The 27170-nt window shown below is 45.1% G+C and overlaps 1 protein-coding gene, 2 long non-coding RNA genes and 2 pseudogenes across 3 annotated transcripts in view; 2 read left to right on the top strand and 3 right to left on the bottom strand.

Annotated features, from left to right (window-relative positions):
* LOC110344130 (uncharacterized) overlaps positions 1-9220 on the bottom strand; it is a 44099-nt gene extending 34879 nt beyond the window's left edge. The window contains exon 1 of the long non-coding RNA XR_015446499.1: positions 9083-9220. This is a non-coding gene — a long non-coding RNA (uncharacterized LOC110344130). The remainder of the gene's footprint in view (positions 1-9082) is intronic.
* On the top strand, positions 1832-4261 carry LOC101713735 (hyaluronan mediated motility receptor-like; annotated as a pseudogene).
* Positions 9221-9459: 239 nt separating the features above from the next.
* On the top strand, positions 9460-11660 carry LOC110344128 (uncharacterized). The gene is made up of 2 exons (XR_002386446.2): positions 9460-9823; positions 11093-11660. It is a non-coding gene; the product is annotated as an uncharacterized LOC110344128 (long non-coding RNA).
* An 841-nt stretch (positions 11661-12501) lies between these two features.
* On the bottom strand, positions 12502-13035 carry Gp9 (glycoprotein IX platelet). The gene has a single exon (XM_004855639.3). The coding sequence runs from the start codon at positions 13033-13035 to the stop codon at positions 12502-12504; it is 534 nt and encodes a 177-aa protein (XP_004855696.1).
* A 1754-nt stretch (positions 13036-14789) lies between these two features.
* LOC147821841 (tubulin-specific chaperone A pseudogene) lies at positions 14790-26180 on the bottom strand (annotated as a pseudogene).
* Positions 26181-27170: the final 990 nt, after the last annotated feature.

Raw genomic sequence — 27170 nt, 5'->3', positions numbered from 1 at the left:
CCAGTGGCTGACTGCAGGACGCTATTAAATATCAAATATCAAGCTCTCCTGTCGGTCTCCAGAGATTACTCTCCAGGTATGCCAGACTCTGACTCCAGCAACCTTACATCCCTCCGCAGCAGGAGACAGCCTGCTTCGTTCCTGTTTGGGAACTGCAGAACACATTTAGTCCAGCAGGCCCAATCTTAAAGCCCTTAGACACTTGGTTCACTGATAGGAGCAGCTACATAAGTAAGGGACTCGGAGAACAGGTTATTTGCCCCTTAGCCTCCAAGAGGTGCTGCTTCCTTTAGACTCCTCGGCACAAAAAGCTAAAATCCGGGCCTTTACTTGAGCCTTACAACTGGGAACAAACAGGCAAGTCCACATCTATACTGACTCCCCATAGCCTTTCTTAGTCCTTCATGCCTATGGGACCATACAGAAAAAAACCATGGGACTCTTAATGAAACCAGAAACGAAAACAAAATAAACCCTCCCTAGTTAAACACAGGCCTGAGATTCTTCCCTCCAGCAGTGTGGCTGCTGACACAGGAGGCCCTAATATACTACAAAGGACATCAAAAGGACAATTCTCCCATAAGGCAGGGAAATCCCTTGGCAGCTCAGTGCCGAACTAGCCGCACTAAGGGAGGCCTCACAGATGGTTTTAATACCTCCACCTCCAAGCTGAAGTACAAGCACTTCCTTTTCAGAAATTAAAAAAGGAAAAATAAAAAAAGGACAAAGGCAGCAAGGATATAAATCAAAAAACGATGGCTGGTGAGTTAAAGAAAAAGAACACAGAGTTTTATTACCTCAGGCTGATTAATAAAAAAGTATTAAAGGAATCTGTAATTTATGTCATCTAGGGAAAGAAGTACTGACCACCTTGGTCAACTGTGCTTTTGGGGGAAAAAGCCTTAAATCCACTACTTGAGAAGTCACAAAGTTTGACTCCCTTACCTCTGAAACAACCCAGGAGGAAAAGTTAAATGTCCACCTTTGCTTAACTCAGTGCAAAGGCAAGGTGCTTTCTCTGGAGAGGATTGACAGCTAGACTTCCCGCAGATACCCCATGTCAGGGACACAAATACCTCTTAGTTTTTGCTAACTCCTTTTCTGGTAGGATAAAAACACATCCCACTTGGACTAAAAAGGCCCCCAAAGTCGCTAAAGCTTTGTTAAAAAGACACTGTTCCTAACTATGGACTTCCCAAGTTACTTTAGAGTGATAATAAACCTCCTTTTGTCTTTAGAGTGACACAAAAAATTTCACAAGCCTTAAAAATAACTTATTATCTTCATACCTCTTGGCATCTTCAGACATAAAAATAAGGTTAAAAGACCCAATTTACATATTAAAACCACTCTAACAAAATTATGCCAAAAACCCTCAGAGTCTTAGTTAAAACTGTTAGCTATTGCCCGGGGATTTAGCTCAGTGGTGCTGCTGCCTGCCTTGCAAGTGCAAGGTCCTGAGTTTGATCCCCCATACTTTAAAAAAACAAAAAACAAAAAACACACCTGTTACCTATTGCTTTACTCAGGATTAAAACTGCTCCTAAAGCCTCTGTCCAACTAAGCCCTCATTAAATGCTCCAGCTTCAAGCTAGTTACTGATCCTCAAGCACAAAAATTGATGAAATTCATCATCTATATGTCAAATACAGACAGCTTTACTAAATTATGACAACAAAGTCCTTCGTACACCAGGCTCTGGAACTCATACCCTTAAATTCAACCCAGTGATTTTGTGCTAAAGTTTGAAAAGAAGAAAATGAGTAATTCTCTGCAATTGCTGAGGAGTTCTAAGTGATATAGATTTCTGGACATGGCTGTCAACGTGTCCTTTCCTAAGATGTTGCTGAAAAGATTCATTGACCATTCTGATTGTGCTCCATCTCCAGGTGGTTAGGATTTTTTTTTTGGTACCAGAGATTGAACTTGGGTCCTTGTGCTTGCGCAGCAGGTGGTGAAACCGAGCTAAATCCCCAGCCCCAGGTGCTTATGATGTTAACAGAGGTGTCTAAAGAAGCAGTATTCTTTCAGAAATCACAAAGATTTAAAAAACAAAAAGAATCTCAACAAAATCTTAATGTTGGCAAAGATACTACCTTACCTGCTTCAGCTAAGAAAGCTGAGGCTTTGGAGTTAAAGAGGGAATCTCAGAAGAATGATTAAGATTTGAAGAGATTAGAAAAAGAGATCCTGTCCTTGTGCAGGAGTGTAGTGCTCAGGGTAAGCGAATCCAGAGTACGGAAACTGAGTTGGAGAAGATGGAAGCCAAGTTAAATGTTGCAATCAGGGAAAAAAAAAAATCCCTGTCTGCAAATAATGCTTCACCAGAAAAACAACTTATTGAATTAATCAGGACTAACGAACTACTAAAATCTAAGTTTTCTGAAGATGGTAGCCAGAAGAATATGAGAATTCTAAGCCTGGAATTGATGAAATTTAAAAACAAGAGAGAAACAAAAATGAGGAGTATGATGGCAAAGCAAGAGAGCATGGAGATGAAGCTGCAGGTCACTCAGAGGAATTTCCAAGAGTCTCAGGGGAAGATAGCAGAACTCGAGAGGAAACTTGTTTCAAAAGATTGACAAAAAGTCAAACAGAAAAGCTCTTAGAATACATTGAAGAAATTACTTGTGAATCAGATCAAGTGGAAAAATATAAGCTAGATATTGCTCACTTAGAAGAAAACTTGAAAGAGAAGAATCACGAAATTTTAAGCCTTAAAACTTTTGAGGAAAACATTATGATGTTGTCTAAACAAGTAGAAGACCTGAATGCTAAATGTCATCTGCTTGGAACAGAGAAACAAGACCTTGTCAACAGGAATAGAGAAAGGGATGAAAATCTAAATACTGAAATGCAAAACTTAAGAGAAACTTATTCTTGAAAAACAAGAACATGAAAGACTACAACAAAAAGAATTACAAATCATTTCTCCATCAAGAGAAGGAATTATGTTCTACTCTTCCGCAGAAGCTATGTTCTTTTCAAGAGGAAATGATTAAAGAGAGGAATCTCTGTGCGGAAGAATTGAAGCTAGCACTGGAAGAACTAGATACAGTACAGTAAGAGAAGCAATCTGAAAAGCTTGTCACGCAGCTGGAAGAGGAAACAAAAGCTACAGGTGATGCACTAAGTAAGCCTCCTAGAACAGCAGATGAAAGAGAAAGAAGCTGAACTGGAGAAGAGTCATACTGCTCACACTCAGGCTACCCTGATTTTGCAGGAAAAGTATAATAGTACAGTGCAAGACCTTGGAGATGTTACTGCTGAATTTGAAAGCTATAAAGCATTAACAACTAGTGAAATAGATGATCTTAAGCTGGAGAATGCATCACTACAAGAAAAAGTGGCCAAACCTGTAAAAAAACCACAGAGGATATTCAACATCAAATATCGAAAACTGAGAGCACAAATCAAGAATATGACAGGATACTTCAAGATCTGCAGAACAAGTCAGTATTGAAGGAAGCAGAAATTAAAGAAATCACAGTTTCTTCTCTTAAAAAAATAACTGATTTGCAGAACGAACTCAAACAAGATGAAGACTTTAGGAGACAAAAAGCAGCAGCAAGAAAAGCTGAGAAAGAAAATATAGTGGCAGAATTAACTGAAGTTAATAAATGGCATCTCTTTTATGAAGAACTATATAATAAAACAAAACCTTTTCAGCAACAACTAGATGCCATCGAAGCAGAGAAACTGGCCTTGTTGAAGGAACATGGTGCAACTCAGGAACAGCTAAATAAAATAAGAGCTTCACATGCTGAATTATTGGGTCATCAAAATCTCAAGCAAAAAATCAACCATGTTGTGAAATTGAAAGATGAAAATAGCCAACTCAAATTGAAAGTGTCAAAACTCCGATCACAGCTTGCAAAAAAGAAACAAAATGAGATGAAACTTCAGGAGGAACTGAATAAAGTTCTGGCTGTCAGACGCTTTGATCCTTCAAAGGCTTTTCAACATGAACGTAAAGAAAATGTTGCTCTCAAAACCCCACTGACAGAAAGTAAAAAAGGAATACATGTGTAGAACTGTCGTCTTCCTTTGGATTTGCTTTCGTATCAGTAGCAACTTGCCTTCCTATGAACTGTGAACATTTATTGGTACTTTCTGATGTGAAAGAACTTTTTACCGAAATTGACGCGTGTACTGCCTTTCCCGGCTTTCCTATTCTCCGACAGATCCAGATGCGCCGGCCCTTCAAGCCCTATTCAGATTTCATCCTCCTCTTTATTTTGTGCAGCCTTTTTGCTCTTCCTTGCACCCTGTACCATAAATCATTCTCTGTATAAAATCTTTATATTTTAACCTAGATGTCTCTTAGGTCCTTAATTATTTTCTCATTTGAAGTTTTAGAGAAGGAAATTTTTCTTTTTGGACTGAATGTTTGTATTGCACAGTAAATGCAAATTGGTTAAAATAGTAAATAAAAGTGCCAAAAAAAAAAAAAAAAAAAGAATAAAAGTCAAATAGTGCTTCAAAAAAAAAGTTTGAAAAGAAGAGTTACCTTTAGACCAGCTCCTCCCTAAACGAAAGTGCCCCTACCAAGTTCTTTTTAACTCACAGCTGTTGGGCTAGGACATACTTATCAAGAATTAAACCAGTTCCTTTTGCGACTTTACAAGATCAAAAAGTCAAGGAAACAGAGACCTAGGATCAGTATTTCTGCAAGCCTTGGATGACTTGCAGATACTATTTTCACCCCCTCTCCCCAAAAGAGGCTGATTCAAGATAAGTTAGATTCATTTATTTTGCTAAAATATATCCTCTCACAACTACACTGTGTCAGCTAAAATCAAAGTCAGACAGTTCATTTTTCTCTTAACCCTTAAACCATTCTCCAGTGGGGAAACTAATGTTTTCCTTGACTGGGTCCAGCACTATGCCAAAAACATTAACAAAGATACATTCTTTGAACAATTTGAACAATTGCCCACTTCTAGTGCACCTGTGCTATCGTGGTGGGTATTACATTTACAGGGAGATGACTGGGTAAAAGCTCAAGATGTTATAAAACAACTGTGAAGTACATCACCTTTAAAGCTTGTTCCCAGTTCTAATGTCTCTCAGTGGCCTATAAATGAGATTCTTCATAAAAGCAGCCAAGGGAAAAATTTTTCTCTAGCCACAATAAAAATATAGATATAAAAATACAGTTATAAAAATACAGAGCTCCTGATCATCCCCACACTCCTAAAACTCCCATGGTGAAAGAAAACCATTAATCCATGGATAAATGTTTTCAGGTCTGGGATAAACATGTCTGGCTGACATTTACATTGGGACAACTCAGCCAACTACACCCCTTCATTGAGAACAAAAAATCCACACTTATAACAAATAAAACAATGCCATCTCCAATAGGGAACAGATTCCTACACTAAGCTATAATCACACTATTTTGTTAAAAGATACTGACTTATTTTCTACTAAAAGACAAGGGCTAAAATAAGATGGCCAGCCCCAGATGGTACCTAGTGGCTCTGTGGCACACACCTATGGGCTTGGTTGCCTCCAGGTTGGTTAAAAAGATGTGTACTGGGGTACCCATGGGTGCAAGAGCCCTGGGTTCAAACAATAGATTGACCAGCCAACCTCCTAGTCTTGCAACATCAGTGAACAAGATCAATTTTTCACTGGTAGGATCATTTGGCCTCTATCTTTATTCTACAAATAGGATTTAAAAATATAATGGGCACATTAAATCTCTTACTAACTATACCCCAAAAGGCTTTAAATAACACTGTAGGGGTATTTCATTACTAAAGTCAAAAGTAAAAATGATGAATACGTAAAGCCGTTTTAGAAAACCAAATGGCCTTAGATATCCTAACTACAAAACAAGATGGAACATGTGCCATTATTAAAACACAATGTTGTGTGTACAGTCCTGACCACTCTGCAAATGTGTCCTCTGCATTACAAGACCTATGTTCACAGATTGGTTCAATGTCAGACTCTGCTGTAAGCATCAATGACTGCCTGGTTTCAGGGTTTTCTAAAATAGCATGGTGGAAAAAAGTTCTCATTTCTTTGGTTATGATACTGCGCATTGAAATTCTTTTGTTACATGATCCATTGTTGTTGTGGGCTAAGGTCTCATATGCCCCTGCCCTCTTTTTCAGGCTATCAAAGAGTGATGGTTTTACAAACAACAAAGCCTGATATTCCTATGTTTCCTTTAGGCCCATCAGGAAGAGACTTTCAGTCCCTTGATAGATAGGGCCAAAGCCCCTCCTCAGTATAAAGAAAGTTATATAGTAGCTACACAGTTGGACCGTCAGGGCTCTGCACCCTCTTAAAAATAAGGGATCAAAGTCTCACAGAGGTGAATAAGATAGAAGAAATAAAAGATATATAGATAGATAGATAGATAGATTTTTTTTTTTTTTTGTGGTACTGGTACTGGGGATCGGACTCAGAGACAGGTGCAGTGCCACTGAGCTAAATCCCCAGGCCTAAAAGATATTTTACAAAAGAGACAAAGACATCATAACTAAAAGTTGTACTTTTTAAGACTGAAACTTCCAGGACTTAGCTCAAGTCACCCAAAACAGCCCCATGCCAATGCTCCTTAGCTAGATTTATACCTCTTCCCTACCAGGCCCATTACCAAAAGACCCTAAGTTGGCCTGATTAAAAAAGTCAACAGGAGGCTGAATAAATCCAGAGACTATTTAAATCACATAGTCAAAAAAAATAAAACCCATGCCTGCTAACAAGCTGGTACCCTTTGGAAGGAGGAGAGAAAGAAGGTGGGGACTTTTCCCCTAGTTTTTCTGTCCTTCAAGAAAAAGTAGAAATGTATTCAGTTCCCAACTGTAATGTGTCTCATTTCTCTGAGCACCTGCATTCCCTTCTTGAGTGTGTATTTCACTCTCTGCCTTTCCCTCCTACTTGTGTCTTTCTAGTTTGCTCTAAAAGTTTTTTCTGTGACAGGAGTCCGTGAGCTTGCTATAGAGGGATGAGTTAAGTCTGGGAAACTCTCAGACTCAGCCTGCTGACAGCTTAAATCTCTACGTTGCCCAAGCTAGGCTCAAATTTGCGATCCTCCTGCCTCAGCCTCTTGACTAGCTAGGATTATAGCCATGGGCCACCTCACCTGGCTTGTGAAACTGAATGTCATAAAAAATGGAAGCGAAGTCTATGTAAATAGGGAAGGGTGGAGGGGTGAAGGGTTCACAGGTAATGGGGAAAAAAAATAAGAACCAACATACATCATGTATAGGTACAAGCACCCAATGATAAATGTAAATGTATTGTATACCTAAAATGTACCAATAAAAGAATTTAAGCCAAAAAAGAAAAGAAAAGAAAAGAAATTGAATGTCATGTTGGGGATCGAACCCTCGGGCCTAAAGCAAGGACTCTACAATTGAGCTGCACCTTCAGCTCAGCAAAGAATTCAAGTCGATTTAAACATATTTTTAAAACAAGGGGAGTCACAATTAGCCAGATAACCTGCACTCTGAAAGGAGAGGCACACATCCTTTCCAAACAGCCAGTGAAACTGAACCATAAAACAGCAACTTCCCCAAAAGCTGTTCAAGCTGGTCTCACCACAAAGGCACAGAACCCTAGGGCCTGACAGAACCAAAAGGCTGAGTGGAACCTGAGGAAGGAGAACTGGACCTCAAAAGCCTGGATTAGAAGCAAGGGGTTGCAGGAAGGACAGGAGTTAGCCACAGGTTCCACCTAGGCCCGTGTCCTGGCCGTGGACTAGTCCAAGCCTCCCAGTTGCTACCAATCAGCCCTCCATTTCCTTCACCCCAGGCCACTGAGCTGCCTTTGCTGCTGAGAGGGAGACAGGCTGCAGCTGGACTCCTTGCCCTTGTTAGTCAACCTACACCACCACCATCTTTCTGCAAAAATCATGCACCATGATGTTGGCTTCCAGGTGCGTTGTCTGAACCCTTGGGAACAGGAGCCTATGCTGTTCATGTTTATCTTATGAGACACTGTATTTTTAATTGTAGGGTGGGGAATGGATTGCCCACCGCCCCTCTGCATCCCTTCCACAGGCCCTGTGCTCAAGCCCCAGGGTTCCTCAAATAGATCGGTCTACACACCTCCAAGTTACTGCGTAGACTGCGCTCTCAACACTGAAGGTTCTTTCCACACCTGCGTCTCCTCTGTGTGCTTCTCAGACTCCTTTCCCCCATCTTCCCAAAGGACAAACCCAGTCTTCACTGAAGCCACGGAGCATAGCACTGGCCACGTGATAGTAATCACTGGCATCCCTGCCCCTCTGCTCCATGGCTGGAATGCTTCTGGGGCAGCAGCTGCGCCGGTGCCCGACACAGACGTCTACCCCAAAACTGTTCACTGGTAGGGATGCACTGGGGGCTGAGCTTATATAGAAACAATCCAGGACAGGAAGCCTGCCTTGAAACTTTGGTAAGTATTGAATCTCGAAGATATATTTCAACGTCTCGATTTTATGAAATGGTGGTACACACCTGTAATCCCAGTATTGTTGGAGACTGAGGCAGCAGGTTTGGGGGGAGCTCAGCCCAGGCAACTTAGCAACTCAGCAAGGTTCTATCAAAATGAAAAATAAAAAATAGACCAAAAGGTAGCTCAGGGCAAAGGCCTTGGGCTCAATATCCAGTACCATAAAATAACCACAACAAATGCCCAAATTTTGACTTTTAGTCTAAAAAAATACAAATTCATTCTACAAAATTTGTCCAGGTAAATAAGTCCTACGTGGTACAAAATACCTTTCCCAGATGGAATAGATGAATTGATTTGAGTGAGGACTTTGCTATTTTGCCCAAGTGGGTCTCAAGCAGTCCTCCTGCCTCAGCTTCCGGATAGCTAGGACTAACGAAAGTACATTACCGCACCTAATTGTTTTTTTGATACCAGGGATCAAACTCGGGTCCTTGCGCTTGCGCAGCAGGCGGTGAAATCACTGAGCTAAATCCCCGGCTTCCTAGTTGTTTGTTTGAGGTGAAAGTCTGGCCATGTTGCCCAGGCTGGCCTTGAACTCTTGGTGCACGGCTCAAACTTCTGTTGCTGTGACAAAATACCTGAAATAACCAATTTATATAAGGAAGTAAGATTTTTGGCTCACCTATTCCAACATTTCAGTATATGGTTACTTGGTCCCCTTGCTTTGAGCCATGGTGGCTTCATGGCAGGAATGCTTGACAGAGGCACATTCACCTTATAGCAGCCCGGAAGCGAAGAGGAAAAAACTCGCAACCTAATATCCCCTTCCAGGGCATGCCACCGCATGACATAACTTCGTTTTATAGGCCATGCTTCCTAAAGGGTCTACCTCTCCCCAGTAGTGCCATCAGCTGGGCACACGGGCCTTTGGCAGATATTCCTGATCCAAATGGTAGCACCTGGGCTCAAGTGAGTCTCCAGCCTCCGCCTCCCACACGGCTGGGACTACAGGTGTGCACCACACGCCCAGCCCGCATATTGATTTGTTTTCCACACTGGGGATGGAACGCAGGGCCTGGTGCATGCTGGGCAAACACCTGCTGCTCATTCTGGGCCCACAGTGAGGGTACATTTCGGGGCTGCCTTCATGGGCTGGGATCTAGATGGCAAATGCATGATCTATGCCACCTCTGGGCCTGGCCAAGGGAACCAAGCTGTCCCCTTTGCCTCTGCTCTCCCACTGGCCAGAGGAACACAGAGCAGCAGAGGGATCCCAGAGGGCCCTGAACGAAGGCAAGCACTGAGCCGGCTCCCTGAGACTGCCTCCCGGTGGGCCACTGTCCACGCCCGACAGCAGTGATGGATAAGCTGAGGGCAGGGGGCCAGGTGGTAAGAGTCACCTCGACAGACGCTGTATGGCCAGGTGGGTTTTAACAGTGCCCGTGAAGGAGAGGACCATGAAGTGATGTTATGGCGCCCCCAGGGATGCTCGGTGCCGACAGCAGAGTTGGCATGTGGCATATGATGGGAGTGATGTGCACTGACATGTGGCGCTCACAGTGTTAACAGCTGTGACAGGGACAGCGCTGTGACAGAGCGGGATGGCAGGAGGTCTATGCTAGCTGGTGCTGTGGCGCTGGTGGAGGAGCGGAGAGCTGCTGATGGTCCCAGTGGATTCTCTGTAGCTAACGGGTCTGCCCTGGGGGACGGTGGTGGCCAGCAGGGGGAGGGGCGGGTGGCCCTCTGGTGGTGGCCTTGCCAGTGTGGGATGGAGGCAGGATGGTGGAGGTGGGGCTGTGGTCTGAAAGTGTCTCCCCACCCCCCAGTTCATGTGTTGACAATTAATTCCCATAGTGACAGTATTTAGAAATGGAGGCTTTAGGAGGTGACCAGGTTGTGGGCTGGAGGGAAGGGATGGGTTTGTTCTGCCCCCTTCTCCTCTGCACAAGGGGGTCCTCATAGTCCCTGAATGCTGGTGCTTTGACCTTGGACTTACCAGCCTTCTGAACAGTGAGAAATAAATTGTCATTGCCCATAAATGCCTCTCTGTGTTAAACAGCTTTCTGTCACAGTGACAAAATATCTGAGACAATCAACTTAATAAAAGTGGGGAGGGGGCTGGGGATTTAGCTCAGTGGTTCCGCCGCCTGCCTCGCAAGTGTAAGGTCCTGAGTTCGATCCCCAGTACCAAAAAAAAAGAGGGTGTGTGTGTGTATGTATCTGCGTGTGGTACTAGGATGGAACCGGATTTTCACAGTGAGCTACACCTTACCCCTTTTAAATGTTGAGATGGGATCTTGGTGAGTCACTAAGTTGTTTGAATTTATGATCCTCTTGCCTCAGCCTCCCCAGAGTACTGGGATTATCAGCATGCACCACCATGCCTAGGAAAGATTTTTTTATTTGTTTCTTTGTCGTTGGTTTTTTTTTTGGTACTGGGGATCGAACACGGGTCCTTGCGCTTTCGAGGCAGGTGGTGGAACCACTAAGCTAAATCCCCGGCCCAGAAAGATTTGTTTTGATTCATAGTTGCAGTCCATGGCCCAGTAGCCTTTGGACTTGTAGTGGGGGGCTCATTTATGGTGGGACCATGTGGCACAGAAAGCTGCTCACCTCACGGTGGTGGGGAAGCAAAGAGGGGTCCCAATGTCCCCTTCAAGTGCACTTCTATAACTGAGCGTTCTTCCCCTAGGTCCTGCCTCCAGGCTGGGGACCAAGCTCACAGGCCTCTGGGGGACACATCAGACTCAAGCCACAGCGCCATTCTGTGACCATCGCTCTAGCAGACCCGTGGAAGAAGACAGATGTTGAGCTTCCTGCGTTCCCAGGGCTCTTGTTTCCTGGGGCTCTCGTGGGAACCAAATGTCCACTTTGGGAAACTTCTGCTGGCCACTGATGGTCCTCCACCCCCCTCCCCTCCGCCTCAGGGGAGTGGGGTGGGGCAGAATTTAGGGGCAGGTGACCTGGGTTGTACCACACATGGGAGTTGGGGGCAGAAGGGCCTTAGTTACAGGGAACTCCAAGGCCCCAGGAGCTTCTGAGGGGTCACTGTTCACGTGGGAAAGAGAATCATGACAGACCCGCCCCTCCTCCATGCCCAGGGGAGGAGGACATTGCCTTGCTCACCTGGTTTCCAAGAGAACTAAGAATGTGAGGTACTTGACACGGAGCTGGAGCCACTGGCCCTGACTGTTGTTATTAGGCGGCCATATAACAGCTGACTTCTAATGCAAAAACATAAACCCAGCCTTGGGATTCCATCCAGATGATTGATTTGTTTCATTTTTTCTGCTGATATATTTTTTAAAGTTTTTATTTAGCTGCCAACAGTGAAAGAGATTGCACATAAAAATCAAGGTCTCCAACCTCTCTGGCAGCCTGGGCTCCTGGGTCCACATCCACATCTGCGCACAATGGCAACTGGCTGACCCCTTTGGATGGAACATGGCAGTCCCCACCATTCCCCACTGTCCCCTACTCTGAGTTTGGGACCCCTGTCCCTCCCTGACCTCTGTGGGCTAGTGACCTCTAGCCTTACTCTGTGCCCACTTGATCTTCCCAGTGGCATTCTCGGACCTTAGCTGGCACTGTTCTTAATTCATGGGGCTGTTGCTGGAAATCCATGTGGGAACGGATCTTAGATTGTGGAGACAGAGCCCCCTCCTGGGATCTTCAGTGCACCCTGTCTTGCTCACTGCCAGCTTCCTGTGGACTTTGAGATAGGGCTGAATACTGATGTGAAGCTGGCCTGGGTCACCCTGGGAGACCCATGTGGCAGACAGTGTGAGAATCAGAGTCCACAACCTGGTTTGGGACATCTGGAGATTGTGCCGTACGAGCTGACTGGGTGGGGGAGGTAGGACAGCTCATGCTCCTGAGAACTTGAGGGTCGGAGAAGCCCCAACCACTATCTGGTTAAAACAAAAGGAATTCAGGGTTGTAGAAGGAGCCAGATTCACGTGCTGAGAGAAAACAGACAACTCTGAGCTTAGGTAAAATGGCTAAGCAGCCAGTTTATTCGGGGGCTTCTGATGGTTTGAGGTGAGCAGAGTTGCTGGGCTCTGGAGAGCAGTGCCAGGGGGCGACTCTGGACTTCTGATTTCAGACCAGGGACTCTGTGGAGATGCACAGAAGGCCCCCTAGGAGGGCCACGCCCATCCCAGCCACCGCCACCAGCGCCAAGTCCCACCAGATCCCCGGGTGGGCCCAGGATGCCTGCAGCTGCCAGCCACAGTTGCCCATCTGGTAGCCAGTCAGCTGGCCCAGTGGGTGGTGGGCAGCTTGGGCAGGGCTGGCGCAGAGGATGTCTGCCAGGGAGCCGGGCACGTGGTCCTCCAGCCAGAGGCGCAGGTAGGTAAGGCCACAGTCACAGTGCCAGGGGTTCTGCGACACATCAAGGGTCCACAGCTGGGGTAGGTGGTCAAAGGCGCCTGGGGGCACGGAGCGCAGGCTGTTGTTGCCCAGAAGGAGGTGGCGAGTGTTGGAGGGCAGGGTGGGCAGCACCGTGAGCCCACGCCCCTCACAGTCCACATGAAGCCCCATGGTTTCCAGTGCCTGGCAGCTGCATGGGGCCGGGCAGTCCTTCACAGCCTGTACTGCAGTCCAGAGCAGGAGCAGAAGCCCCCAGGCAGGCATCAGGCAGGCAGGCTGTGGGGAGAGAGGGCACAAGGAAGGGCCTGCTGGTGGGACCTGGGACAAGGGGTGCCCACCTCCCTTCTTGGGCCTCAGCTTTCTCCTCAGTGGCACCGGGATGGGGGCTGAGGGGCTGAGGGGCTGAAGGCCTCAAGGCCTCACCCGACACACCAGAGGCAGGACAGTGAGGGCGGTTGGCTGCGGGAGTGTATTCTTGGGAAGGGACTTCCTGGACCCTAGCAGAGACCCCATCATCTGCTCAGGTGAGGGGAGCAAATGACAGCTCAGTGAGTCCCAGCCCTGGCCCGTGGTCCCCAGACACCAGGAGAGATCGAGACAGGTCAGGCCAGCAGAGCGTCCACAGGTCCCCCGTCTGATGGGTTCCCTGCAGCGGGAGCAGTAGGGCTGTTTCCTTCGACAGTTTTCCCCCAGCACACCTCTGTGAATACTCACTGACTCAACAAACGAATCTAGGGACAGAGGTGGCCTCCTCTCTCCCTGCCAGTCCCGCAGGAGGGGCCGCCAGGCAGGAGGCATGCTGGGTAATAAGGAGGCCACTTACCTGTGCAGCCTTAGGTCAGGCACCTCTTCCGTGACTTGGACCGTCCTGCTGGAGCCCTCGGTGGCAGCACTGTGGGAAACAGTTGATGGTGGCCGCTGCTGGAGGCAGGAAGGAAATGATGAAAATAGTCCGGCTTATCCCCCAAGTGCAGCCCAGGGCTATCTCCGGAGGCAAGAGGTCCAGGGGCCTTGGGCACAGAGCCGCAGGCTGACCCCAATTTAGGGAAGGGCGTCCCATTCTACTGTCGTCTCCCCGGGGTGCTGGTCTTGCATCTGGAGGAGACCTGAAGCAGCCCCTCACCTAGTGCCAGTGCTTTCTGGAGGAGAAGGCCGCTGATGTAAGAGTCTCAGCGGTTGTTCCTCTCAATCTCAATTTTCCCCATCTGTAAAATGGGAGCAATAACTTCCATCCTGTTTGTCTCCCAGAAGTGTGGGCTGGACAGCTCCCTCAACAGCAGCTCTACAGGGGACAGTAACTTTTCTTTTTTGGTTCTTGGGATTGAACCCAGGGCCTTTATATTGAGCTACATCCTCATTTCTTTCTTTCTTTTCTTTTCTCTTCTCTTTTTGGAACCAGGAATCGAACTCAGGACCTTACACTTGCCAACCAGGCACGGCACCACTGAGCTAAATCCCCAGCCCCTTTATTTTTTATATTAAAATAAAATCTCACTAAGTTGCCCAGGCTGGGCTTGAATTTGAGCTCCTCCTGCCTCTGCCTCCCAGACTTCTGGGATTACTGGCATGTGCCACCACACCCGCTGAGAGTGACTATTTTTAGTCCTCTTCATTCCCTATGAATGAGCCAAGGAAAAAGTCCCTCTTTGTGCCCTGGTATCTTCAGCATCTGACGTTCTGACATCCTGAATCCTCTTTCTAATGAATAACTGCAGGCCCAAGGCTCAGAACCTCTAGCAGACCTTAGTGTCTAGCTAGAACTAAAGACCATCGCTTTATTTGCATTATATCTACTTCCATGGCTACTTTCTATTTGGGGGACTGACATCATTTTCTTCTTTTTTAAGTATGAAATAAACGGTTTATTAGATGAACTCATTTATTTGACAAATTATGCAAAGAAAAGTATTTGCAACTCCATAAAAAGAATCACATTCTCATACTACTCTAACACCCAGCCGTGGTAAAAATAATGAATGGACCCTAGGATTTAATGCAAAAACACTCTGTACAGAAAAGTTTCAGGCTTCTAACTTCACTGAATCCAAAATTAAACGTGCTTCTTTATATTCTTCAGTTTCTTCCAAATCTTTTTCACTTTCTAATATTTGCTGAAGATCAGTATAAACCGCCTCTAGCCTGCGCTGGCAAGCTGGGATCATCATCCGGGACTCTTGCAGGATCTCTGCCTGCTTTTTAATGGCATAATTTTCACCATCTTCTGCTTTCATTTTTTCAATCTTCTTGCTGCTTTGCTTCTTTTTCATACATCAATTTTTCTTTGCCCAGTCGCTTCACCATGCAGGTCTTGACCTTAATCTGCCTCACGTGAGGATCGGCCACGGTGCCTGGACGCGTGGGAAGGAGGGGCACTGGGCCAGCGGGACCGTGAGGGCAACCCGACGTCATTTTCTATTAAAGTTAGTGATATGTATTCCCTTTAAAAGATAAATGTATCATTAATTTTATTATGTTTTTAGAGTTATATTCATCAAAATTAAGCCTAACAGTAAAATGGTTATATTGGAAAATTAAAACACTACACATTTTGTAATGAATCATGAAGATTTCACTATTATGAAATAAAATCAAGTCAATCAGTGGTTTGCAGATGGTAGAGTTTGTCCATGCAGCGGGGTGGTGGCCATGCAAGTCAGCGAACCCCTGGGGTACAGCAATGCTTTGGGGTCACACAGAAGGGGTTCTGGTGACATAAATAAGCAGATTCCTCAGCCAGAAGCACCCAGGTTGGGGCTGCTGAGGGTGGGGTCCACGGGAGGAGGGGACCCATGGGCCAACCCCATGGTCATGGTTGGTGTTGGCTAAAGACACAAAACCAGGATGAGGGGTCCTGGGCCTCTGAGTGGAGTCACTCAGATGGGCTTAGAACTAGAGAGGGAAGCAGGCTGGGAGCACCAAGGGAGAGGAGAGCATCTCTTTCAAGGGCTGCCCAAGTTGGCTGCCCTGGTTTTCTGCACCTTTTTGCTGTGGGGAAATGGAGGCATTCCCTGACCCTGCCCTTTCAGGCTCCTTGCTTGGTCACTCCCTGTACATGGAAGCCCCTCTCTGGTCTGTAACTATGCTTATGGGCCCTTTTAGTCTAGAAAAACCTGGTGTGCCTGTGTTTTGGACACCACGGCACTCCCTTGTCCCCCTGTCCCACAGCCAAACCAGATGTCCCGCTGTTCCCTGTGGGTACTGAGTCCTCTCCAGCCATTTATCTCTCTTGGCCTCATGTCCCACTTGGCTCCCTCCTCTGACTCCATCCCTGACCTGGTCATCCTGTTTCCTTGCACATCCCCCTCAGTGGCCTATGGAGCCCTCATGCTTGCCATGGCCTAACTGGATTCTGTGCCCCACATACCCAAAGGCACCTCCATCTCAGTATTCCACAGTGCAAGGGAGAGTTGGCATCATCCACACAGTCACCCAGAGACCAGTGTGCCATCCTGGAATGACCTAGTCCCTTGCTCCCACATCTCATCCGCCACCAAGTTGCAGCAAGTTCTTTCTGCACATCTCTGGCCAATGTCTTCCCTCCTGTGGTCCCATGCTTTGCCCCCTCTCTGTTCCCTTGGCTGACCACATCTTCACCTTGCTCAAGTCTCTCACTGTCAACAGCACATTCTGTCCTGCTGCCTTCTCCTCTCATCCTTTTCCAATCCTAGAAGGGAAATTTGCTGGCTCCAAGGACCTGGCCCCCTCGTTCATTATTGTTGCTTCTGAGTAATTTCTCTTCCTTATTCAAACCCTAGTTTTCTTTAGAAACTTGTGATAAAATACACACAACATAAAATTTACCTTTTTTTCCTTTTTTGCTCAACAGAGTCTGAGCACCCTTGCTCCAGCCCATCTCTAAACAGACCAGGGACCGTCTCACTTTTCTTTTATCTCTCTCACCGTCATGGCCCCACAGCTGACTCAGGGATGACCACTGCCCACCCCCAGCATCCATTCTTTTCAGATATACCCTGAGCCTTCCTGCCAAAGACTACATATCCCAGCCTCCTTTGCTGAGACTTCTCATGTGACTATGTTTGGACCAATGGGAAAAGAGGAGGAAGAGACATACATGCTTCCTGGTCCATTTATACAGAGAAAGGTAGTATTCTTCTTAGTGTCTCCTGGCTTTTAGGAGGGTAGATTGTTTTGGACCTAAATTGAGAATGGCAGAGCTAAAATATCGAAGGAGAGAAAGTCCACGTCCAGGGTGATTTTGGAACTGCCATCCCAGCTCTGGCTTGCTTATCTGGATCTGCTCGCTGAGAGAGAAAATTTAAGCATCTGTCTTCAGGTCTTTGTTAGAGCAGCTGAATGTACTCCCACCACCAAACCCGTCCGTCTGTCCATAGCTGCACACATGGTCCACCTTTCTACCCGCTGTTAACAGCAGAGGTACTGCTCCTATCTAAAGAGTGGGTAGCTAGGCCAGGTGGCACATGCCTGTCATCTCATCATTCTTGGAAGCAGAGGCAGGAGAATTGCAAGTTTGAGCCCAGCCTGGGCAAGTTAGTGACTTATTGAGAACCTATCTATAAATAAAGGTGGCAGAGGAGGAGGCTGCCGGGGGTGTACCTGAGTGTGAAAGCCCTGAGTTCACTCCCCAGTACTGTGAAAAGAAAAGGAAAGAGACAAGAAGGAAGTAAAGAAAAGAAAGAGAAAAGAAAAGCCAGCCAGGTGGACAGAATCCCAAGGAATGGCTCCCAGGATTCCACAGCGTACCCCCAGAACTTGTAAAAGTGATGAGCTATCTATCACTCCTGTGCTTGTCATGGGTTTTATGACACAGTCGACCCTAAGATCCCCCTAAGAGACTTTCCAGGAGGCCTAAGCTAATCAAGAGTGTTCTTCGGCTGGCAGCACAGGAGGGAACAAAGACCCACACACCCTTGCTGGATCTGCCAACACCTGGATGGACCTATGGGTGAGTGCTTTGCAGAGCCCCAGAGAGGATTCCAGCCCTGTGACACTGTGATTTCTACCTTGGGAGACCATAGGCAGAGAACCCAGAGGAGCTGCATGGTGCCTTCACACTGAGCTACAACCCTAAGCCTCTTAAATTTTTTTTTTAATTTTGAGACAGAGTCTCACTAAAGTTGCTAAGTTGCCTAGGCTGTGCTCAAACTTTCGATCCTCCTACCTCAGTCTCCCAGAGTGGGGGATTACGGGTGTGCATCACCATACTTGACTGTGAGTCGTCATCTATGGGAAGAGAATTAAGCATTACAGTTTGGAGGAAGAGTATCAAAGACCTCGAAGGTATATTTAATAAGAGATTTTCAAATTTAAATTATTACAAGGGCTCTAGCAAGAAAAGTCTAAAGCTTTACTGTCGGCATCAGCCAACGGATTCATTGGTTGGTAGTCGCTCCCAGGACTGTGAAGTGACAAGAAAATGTTGTTGGGTCCTGGTTGTGACTGATGCTTGGGCCCAAAGATCAGAGGAGGCTCTGTTTTTGGTCAAGGTTTCGGAGGACTTGTTTACTGAATCTGTCCTGACCCAAGGGGACCCCACATTTCCCATGACGGCAGATCCCTGCACTCCAGCATTTTGCTCCCTGCAGCAAAATGTGGCCTCAGCCTTCAGTTCGTCTCACAAAGCAGCGCCACCATCTTTCTGGAAAACCGCACACTCCTCCCCTTTCCTGCATGTGAGCTCAGGCCTCAGTGGTCCGTAAGCTCCTGCCTCTTACCGTGATGCAGGCTGGGCCGGTGGTTTTGAGGATGGGGTTGAGTCAGATAGGGGCCTGAGTCCTGGCGTGGCTATTGGGCTGTGTGGCCTTGGGGAAGGGTCCTTGTCAGTAAGATGTGGAGGTGATTGGGAAGCCCCGTGCCTGGTCTCTGACCCTGACCCAGGACTTCCTCCTGGAAACCTGGTGGGCCTCTGAGGGCATCTCACCCTGAGACTTGTGCTTGGCTGGGAGTGTAGGGGCCAAAGCAGGGCATCAGACAGATACTCAGGTCACATCCAAGCTCAAAGGCTTGGAGCTGGGGGAAGCCCCACTGGGTGAAAGGGAAATGGTGCAGGCTGTAGGTCAGCAAGGCTCAGGGGGCCCTGGAAGTGCCCAACACCAGTCTCTGCAAAGACAGCAAAGAGCCCACCTGTATCTAGTGTCCTTTTTCATTCTTTCTTTAGAGCAGTTTTAGGGTCATAGCTGTGCCGATCATCCCTTCCTTCCCCTAACTCCTAACAACTGCTGCCTCCATAGTTTCACCTTGTCCAGCCTGTGGTGTGGTCATACAGTTTGGAGACTTCAGATTGGCATCTTTAAGTAATATGCATTTAAGTTTCCCCCATATCTTGTCTTTTCTTTTTGTTTGTTTTTGAGACAGGGTCTCACTATGTACTTCAACCTGGTCTTGAAGTCACAGCAATCTTCCTACCTCAGCCTCCCAAGTGCTGGGATTACAGGCGTGCGCCACCACCGCACCCGGCTTCTCCTATGTCTGTTCATGGCTTTAGAGCTCATTTCTCTTTAGTGCCGAATCAGACTCCACTGTCTGGAAGTAGCACAGGTTATTTTCCCATTCACCTGCTGAAGGATAGCTTATTGCTTCCAAGTTTTGGCAGTTATGAATAAAGCTATTGTAAGTGTCTGTGTGCAAGTTTTTGTGTGAATATACATTTTCTAGTCTTTTCGGTAAATGTCAAGGAGTGTGATTGCTGGATTGTGTGGTAAAAGTATGTTTAGTTTTGTAAGAAACTGCCAAACTGTCTTCCCAAGTGGCCAGACCATTTTCCCACCAGCAGGGAATGAGTTCCTCTTGTTCCATGTCCTTGCCAGCAGTTGGTGCTGTCAGTGTTTTGGATTGTGGCTACTCCACTAGGTATGCAGTGATATCTCATTGTTTTAATTTGCATTTTCCTAATAACATGATATTGAGTATATTTTTCTATGCATATTTGCCATCTGGGTATATTCTTTAATGACATGTCTGTTCAGGTCTGCTGCCATTTTTAATGTCTTTTTTTTGGTACTGGGGAATCAAACTCGGGTCCTTGCGCTTGTGGGGCAGGCACAGAACCACTGAGCTAAATCCCCAGCCCAAATTTTTTTTTTTTTTTTTTTTTTTTGGTACTAGGGATCAAACATGGATCCTTGTGCTTGCACAGCAGGCGGCGAAACCACTGAGCTAAATCCCCGGCCCTGTTGCCATTTTTAAATCAGGTTGTTTGTTTTATACCACTGAGGATTGAACTCTCGTGGGTCTTCCCCCTGAACTACATCCCCAGCCCTTTTTCTTTTTTATTTTGAGACAGGGTCTTTCTAAGTTGCTAAGTTGCCCAGGCTGGGTTCAAGCTTGCAGTTTTCCTGACTCAGCTTTACAGAGGGTTGGGATTATAGATGTGCACCACTACACCTGGCTCAGGTTGTTTCCTTATTCAGTTTTAAGAGTTCTTTGTATATTTTGGTAACAGTCCTTTATTAGATATGTGTTTTGCAAATATTTTTTCCTATGTGTGGTTTGTCTTCTCATTCTCTTCTCATTCTCATTCTCAAAAACAGGGTTTTGTTGCAGAAGTTTTAAATTTTAATCAAGTTCAATTTATCAATTATTTCCTTGATGGATCATGCCTCTGGTGTTGTATTTTAAAAGTCATCATCAAATCCAAGGTTATCTGTATTATCTTTTGGGAATTTTATCATTTTTGCTTTCTTATGTTTGGGCCTATGAACCTTTTGAGTTAATTTTTGTGATAGGTACAAGATTATTGCCTAATTCATATTTTTTTCATAATGTCTAGTTGTCCTGGTACCACTTTTTGTAATACTTTCTTTTCTCCTTTGTATTGACTTTGCTCCTTTTTCAAAGATCAGTTGACTAGATTTATGTGAATCTATTTCTAGGCTTTCCATTCTCTTCCACTTCTCTAGTGGACCATTCTTTCATCAATACCATGCTGTCTGGAATACTGCAGCTCTACAGTAAGTCTTTAAGTTGGGCTGTATCAGTTCTCCAATTCTGTTCTTGTCATTCAGTCTAGAGTTGCCCATACTAAGTCTTTTGTCTCTCTACATATTTAGAATCAGTGTGTCACTCTCACATGGCTGTGATAAACACTTTTTTATACATTGTTGGATTTGATTTGCTAATATTTCTTGAAGATTTTTGTATCTATGTTAATGAGAGATATTGATCTGTTGTTTTCTTTTCTTGTAAATCCTTTGTCTGGTGTAAGGGTAATTCTGGCCTTATAGAATGAGTTAGGAGAAAGTCTTTGTGTTTGTATCTCCTGAAAGAGATTGTAAATAATTTGTATAATGTCTTCCATACAGTTCAGCAGTAGAATTAACCAGTGAACCTATGTAGGCCTATTTTTTGAAGTTTATTATTGATTAAATTCTTTAATAGACATAGGCCAACTCAGATTGTCTATTTCTTTTATGAGATTTTAAAAATTACATCTTCCAAGGAATTGATGCCTTTCATATAGGTTTTTAAATTTGTAGGCATAAAGTATGCATAGGGTTCACTTAAAATCCTTTTGATGTCAGTGGGATCTCTAGTGATGTGCCCTCTTTGGTTTCTGTTATTAATAGTTGGTGTCTTCTCTAATTTTTCTTTAATTAGCCTAGCTAGAAGCCTATCATTTTTATTGATATTTTCAGAGTATCTGCTTTTGGTTTTGTTGTTTTTCTCTCCTGATTTCCTATTTTCAATTTTTTTTTCTGCCTTAATTTTTCTTTTCTTCTGCTTTGGATTGACTCTATAGATCAAGTTGGAAAGTACTAATCAAGTTAGAGTTAAAATTTGCTTTTCTTTTTATAGTTTCCTGAGGTGGAGGCTTAGATTATTGATTTTAGTTCTTTCTTCTTTTCTAATACACAAATTTGATGTTCTACATTTCCTTCCAAACACTGCTTTTACTGTATCCCACAAATTTGGATAAGATATATTTCCATTTTAATTTAGTTCAAGTTTTTAAAAAATTCCTCTTGAAATACCTTCTTTAAACCATGTGTTATTTAGAAGTATGTTGTTTAATCACTAAGTATTTGAGGAATTTTCAGCTATCTGTTACTGATTTCTGGCTAGTTCTGTTGTCAACTGAGAGCACTGTATGATTTCTCTGTTTTTAGATTTAGTAAAGGGAGTTTTATGGCCCAGCACATGGTGTAACTTGGAGAATGTTCTGTGTGAGTGTGAGGAGAATGTATATTCGGCTGGCATGGGATGAAGGAGTCTGTATTTGGCAGTTACATCCATGTGGTTGATGAGTGCTGTTGAGTTCAGCTGTGTCCTTACTGGTTTTCTACCTGCCGAATCTGTCCATTTCTCATAGAAGGGTGTTGAAGTCTCCAGCTAAAATAGTGGATTTGTCTACTTCTGCTTGCAGCTCCATCAGTTTTTGCCTCATCTGTTTTTGTGACTCTGTTGTTAGGTACATGCACACTAAAGTCTGTTACATCTTTTTGGAGAATTGATTGCTTTCTCATTAGGTGATGCTCTTTTTGTCCCTGATAATTTTCCTTACTCTGAAGTCTGCTTTCTATGAAAGTAATATAGCAATTCAGGCCTTCTTTTCATGAGTGTTGGCATGCAAATATCTTCCTCCATCTCTCCTCTTCATCTATTTGTGTCTATATCTAAGATGTATTTCTTACAGGTAATACATAATTTATGGTTATTTTACTCCACCATGACAATACCTGTCTTCAAGCTGGTAAAATTAAACCATTAATATTTGAGGTGATATTGATATAATTGAGTTAATATCTACGCTGTTTGTTACTGTTTTCTACTCATTGCACTTGTTTTTGTTCCTGTCATGCTTTTTGTGGTTATTTGCTATTAATTTATTTTAAGAAAGCAGCATCTCACTAAATAATCTTGGCTGGTCTTGAACTTGTGATCTTCCTGGCTCACCCTTCAAGTGCTTTTGTGGTTTTAATTGAATATTTTATATAATTCCATGTTCTCTGCTTTTCTGGTTTATCAATTATACTATCACCACTCTACTACTACATTTTTTTCTCTTTTAATGGTTGCTGTAGAGTTTACAGTATAAATTTTGAACCCAAGTCCATTTTCAAATAACACTATACTACTTCATGACTAGTTTAAGTACCTTATAATAACAAAATATCCCTAACTTCTTCTCTCATCCCCATGTCATTGCTGTCATTCATTTCACTTATATAAAATATAACCATTGCATCTATTATTGCTATTATTTTGAACAAACTGTTATGTTAGACCAAGAAAGAATAAGAAAAATAAAAGTTTTCATTTTATCTTCAGTTATTCCTTCTTTTATGGGTTACATTTAAAATTTCACATAAAAGTCTTGTTTTCAGAGGTGGAGCTTTTGGAACGTGACTGGATGGGGAATGTTACACTCAGCAGTGGATTCATCCACTGATGGTGCCGTGAGGAGGCGGGGCCTAGTTGAAGGTCACTGGGGGAGGCTGACCTGAAAGGGTGGATTCTTGTTCCTCTCTCCTCCCTTCTCTTCCTGCTTCCTGGATGCCATGGAGAGAGCAGTTTTCCTCTACCAGACCCTTCCACATGCTATTTCTACCTTGGACCGAACCCCTCTGAAACTGCTGCCAATCAGTAGAAGGTTCTTTTGCTCAATTTGGATGACAATCACAAATTAGCAAACTACAGTGCCACCAGTGGCTCCTGGCTTTGAGTCCCAATGGCTCTTAATCCTGAATATTATAGCTCCAGGCCCTGAGTGTCAGGAGCCCCCAGCCCCTAGTATTACAGCTCTTAGCAGATTTTTTAGCCACCCTATCAGCTCCTCAGAAGCCAAGGTTTGTGGTCCCCTTGCCAGCTATCTAGAGCTCCTCCAGCCGCTTCCACTGTCTCTGGGGCTCTCTGCAGGTCTGTCTCTTTTTGCTGCTGGTCTCTGCCAGTTGCTGCCACTGGTTAATGCTGTCAGTCTTTGGAACTCTTCAGGCCAGCAGCCCCTAGTGTTTATAGCTCTTCTTAAAATGACATGCTGTATCCACTTTCCCCAGGATAAGAATTTCAAGCAGATTTTTCCAGGAACACCGGGACAAAGCTTTAGACAGGGCCTGTGCTGTACTATGGCTTGGTCAGTACACTGGAGGGAGCCTGCTACACTAACCTGAGGAGTGTGAGGGGAAGACTGCTAATATAGAGCAGCAGCAGCCTGTGCATGTGTGCAGTTTTGTACATTTCCCAGCCCTGTGAATGGTCCAAATTCAATCTGCCACACTGTCATCTGCGATTGGCCCAAATTTAAACCTGCTGTAGTTGTGGCAGACATTTAGAGTGGATGCAGGGGGTCCAGGACAACCCAGATGTCATGGCAACAGTTTCGTGGAATAGCAGAAGTGGTTGCTTAATTGCTGCTACTTCCCTGAGAAAAGGGTGAAGTTGAAATTGTGACTGCCACTGGTTTCCAGGAGTCTCCAGGAGGGTTGGCTGTGTTGGTCAGGGCCCACTGGGGTTTAAGGATTTAGGGACTCAGTTCCACCTCAATCTTAATCTTGCCAAGGTTGATTCCTAGTAGCTCCTTAGAGCATGGGTGCTGGGGAGGGGTGCTGGGGCTTTCAGATGAGACAAGCCACCTGTCTACACAACCCAGAGGATGGCCTTGAAGTAACTTCAGGGAGACAGAAGACACCCCGGTCCACCCTCAGGCCTCAGAGGGAGTGAGGTGACAGCTGTCAGAACACACCCCTCCTGGATGTCAGCAGGAGTCTGGTGGTTTCTTCTATCTCAAAACTGTGGGCCAAAGTAAACCTCTTTGGCCAGGTGTGTTGGCAAATGCCAATAATCCCAACACCTGGGAGGTTGAGGCAGGAGGACTGCTACTATTTTGAGGCCAGACTGGGCTACATAGTGAGTTCCAGACCAGCCTGATCTACACAGTGAGACCCTGTCTCAAAGTGAATGAATGACTGAACCTTTCTTCCTACAATTGAGGACCCACAATGGCAAAGCAACTAAAATATCTCCTCTAGTGCTCTTCCTTCTTTGAATAGATCCAAGTTTGGCCTGTATAATTTTCCTTCTCTCAGAAAAACTTCCTTTAACATTTCTCCAAAGCCAGGTATCCTGGAACTGGTCTCTAAATTTCTGTTTATTGAACAAGTCTTTATTTCCCCTTAAAGTTTTGAAAGATACAATGAATTTGAGGCTTTTTTCCTTCGTCATCCCCACTTTAAATATTCCACTCTACTCATCTTGCTTGCATCGTGCATGATTTTTTGAAAAGTCAGGTGTAATTCTTACCTTTGTTCCTGTTAGGTAAGATGCTATTTTTCCTGTGGATTCTTTCAAGATTTTTTTTTACTCTTTGATTTTTTTATTTTTTAATTTTTGGTACCAGGGATCGAACTCAGGACCTTGCTCTTGCAAGGCAGATGCCGGAACCACTGAGCTAAATCCCTGGCCCAATCTTTGATTTTTATTTTTTTTTTTGGAGCTGGAATATGCCAAGGTGTACTTTTTAAATTTATTTATTTATTTTGCTTGTGTTTTCTGAGCTTCCTGCATCTGCGGTTTGGTGTCTGACATTTGGGAAGAATTCTAGGTTCTTATTGCCTTAAATATTGCTTATATTTCTTTCTCTTTTTCTTCCCTTTCTGATGTTCCTATCACATATTAAGTAACATATTTGTAGTCCCCCCCCCCCCGTTCTTAGATATTCTGCCCACCCACCCACTCCACCTTGGTCTTTTTCCACTTTGCTCTTCAGTTTTGGAACTTTCTAGTGACACAGCCTCAAGCTCAGATATTCTTTCCTCACTGTGTCCAGTCTACTAATGAGCCCATCAGATGCATTCTTCACTTCTGTGACTGTGGTTTTGTCTTCTAGCATTTCTTTTTGGTTTTTTCTTAGAACAGCCATCTCTCTGTTTATATTGTCCATCTGTTCTTGCATGCTGTCTGCTTTTCTCACTAGAGCCCTTCCCTATTCATCATAGTGGTTTTAAATTCCCACTCTGATAATTCCAGAATCTCTACTATAGCTGGGTCTGGTTCTGATGTTTGCTCTGCTTCTTTAAACTGTGCCTCTTGCCTTTTAGTATGTCTTGTAGTTTTCTGACAGACAGACATGATATACTGAGTAAAAGAAACACCAGTAAATAAGCCTTCAGTCATAGGTGGTAAGGGACATTCTGAGCAGAAAGGGAAGTGTTCTCTAGTACTATAATTAGCTGGGCACTGTGGTTCACACCTATAGTCTTTACTACTTAGGAAGCTGAGGCAGGAGGACTGCTTGAGACCAGTGGGCAAAATAGCAAGACCCCACCTCATCATCATCATCAACAACAACAAAACACCAATTGATAAAATATAGTGCTCTGATTAGTCCTTAGTCTCTCAGTGAGACTGTGCCCGGGGCTGTGAACATCTACAGTTTTCTCACTCTCCAGTGGGACAGGATGGGTCAAGGGACCTAGACATAAATATTCCTTTTCCCTCGGGTTGGTTAGGCTCTACTAAAACTGCTCCAGGTTAGGCTCTGGTAAAATAGTACCTCTGGAGAATAGGTCTCAAATTCCAGAATGGAGCTGGGGTGTAGCTCAGTGGTAGGGAGCTTCATCAGTACCCATCAGGCCCTGAGTTTGGTCCCCAGGATTGCAAATGAAAAAAACAGAATGTTCTGGTGTTTTTCAAACTGGCTTCATTTCCTGCTGTCTGCCTGCCAGAGGCCAGGACTTTTTCTTTAGTCTTCCAGATGAGAACATAATGGAGTTCTTGGAGGTGAACCCATGGAAATGTGAGTTCCCCTCTCCTTGGATCACCCTATAGGTTTTACCTCACACACCTGCCTACATGTAGGAGCCTGGAGCCACAAGCGTGAGCACAAGCATGGCCTTCTGACTGAGCAGGGCCCCACATGGGGCTTACGCGTGCAGCACAGCTGGGGGAGTGGGGCCTGTTGGACCCTCCCAAATAGAGAGACCCTGTCCATCTGCACCAGAGGTGGCCCCTCTGTGCTGGCCCCTGGCTGGGCTCCCTTTTATTCCATTTCCAAGGGAACTATCTGAAAATGGGGTGGTCTTGGTTTCCTTTATTAGGAGTTCGCAGCTGCTCTCTGGTGCCTCCTGTGGTGTCCAACGGGCGGGGCCTGAGGCCAGGGCCAAACACAGGACCTTCGAGCCCCTCCCTCCCCTCTCCTGTGCTGCTCCTGCCCAGCAATGCCTGGTGCTCTCAAGGTCTCTCCACGGCTGCCCTTTGGCTCCTCCCCACCACCCAGTCCCTGGGACTCTGGCTCGAGACCCTGGTGGCTCTCTCTCATTCCCACAGTCCTCTGCTGCCCCTTTTTCACTTCTCTCCCTGCCTCTAGTCCATCCTCACCTGCAGCTTCGAACCCTCCTATGGCTCCCTATTGCCTGTGGGATCAAGTCTTAGATCCTGGTCGGCCATGAAGGCCCCATGCCTGGCCCTTGGCCCTTCCTGCCAGCCCA

This window comes from Heterocephalus glaber, unplaced genomic scaffold (assembly GCF_053883595.1).
Source record: "Heterocephalus glaber isolate CG9 unplaced genomic scaffold, H.glaber_assembly_v1.0 deba00001689, whole genome shotgun sequence".
Taxonomy (NCBI): domain Eukaryota; kingdom Metazoa; phylum Chordata; class Mammalia; order Rodentia; family Bathyergidae; genus Heterocephalus; species Heterocephalus glaber.
Note: the sequence above shows the minus strand (reverse complement) of the source record. Positions and strands in the feature narration are given on the sequence as shown.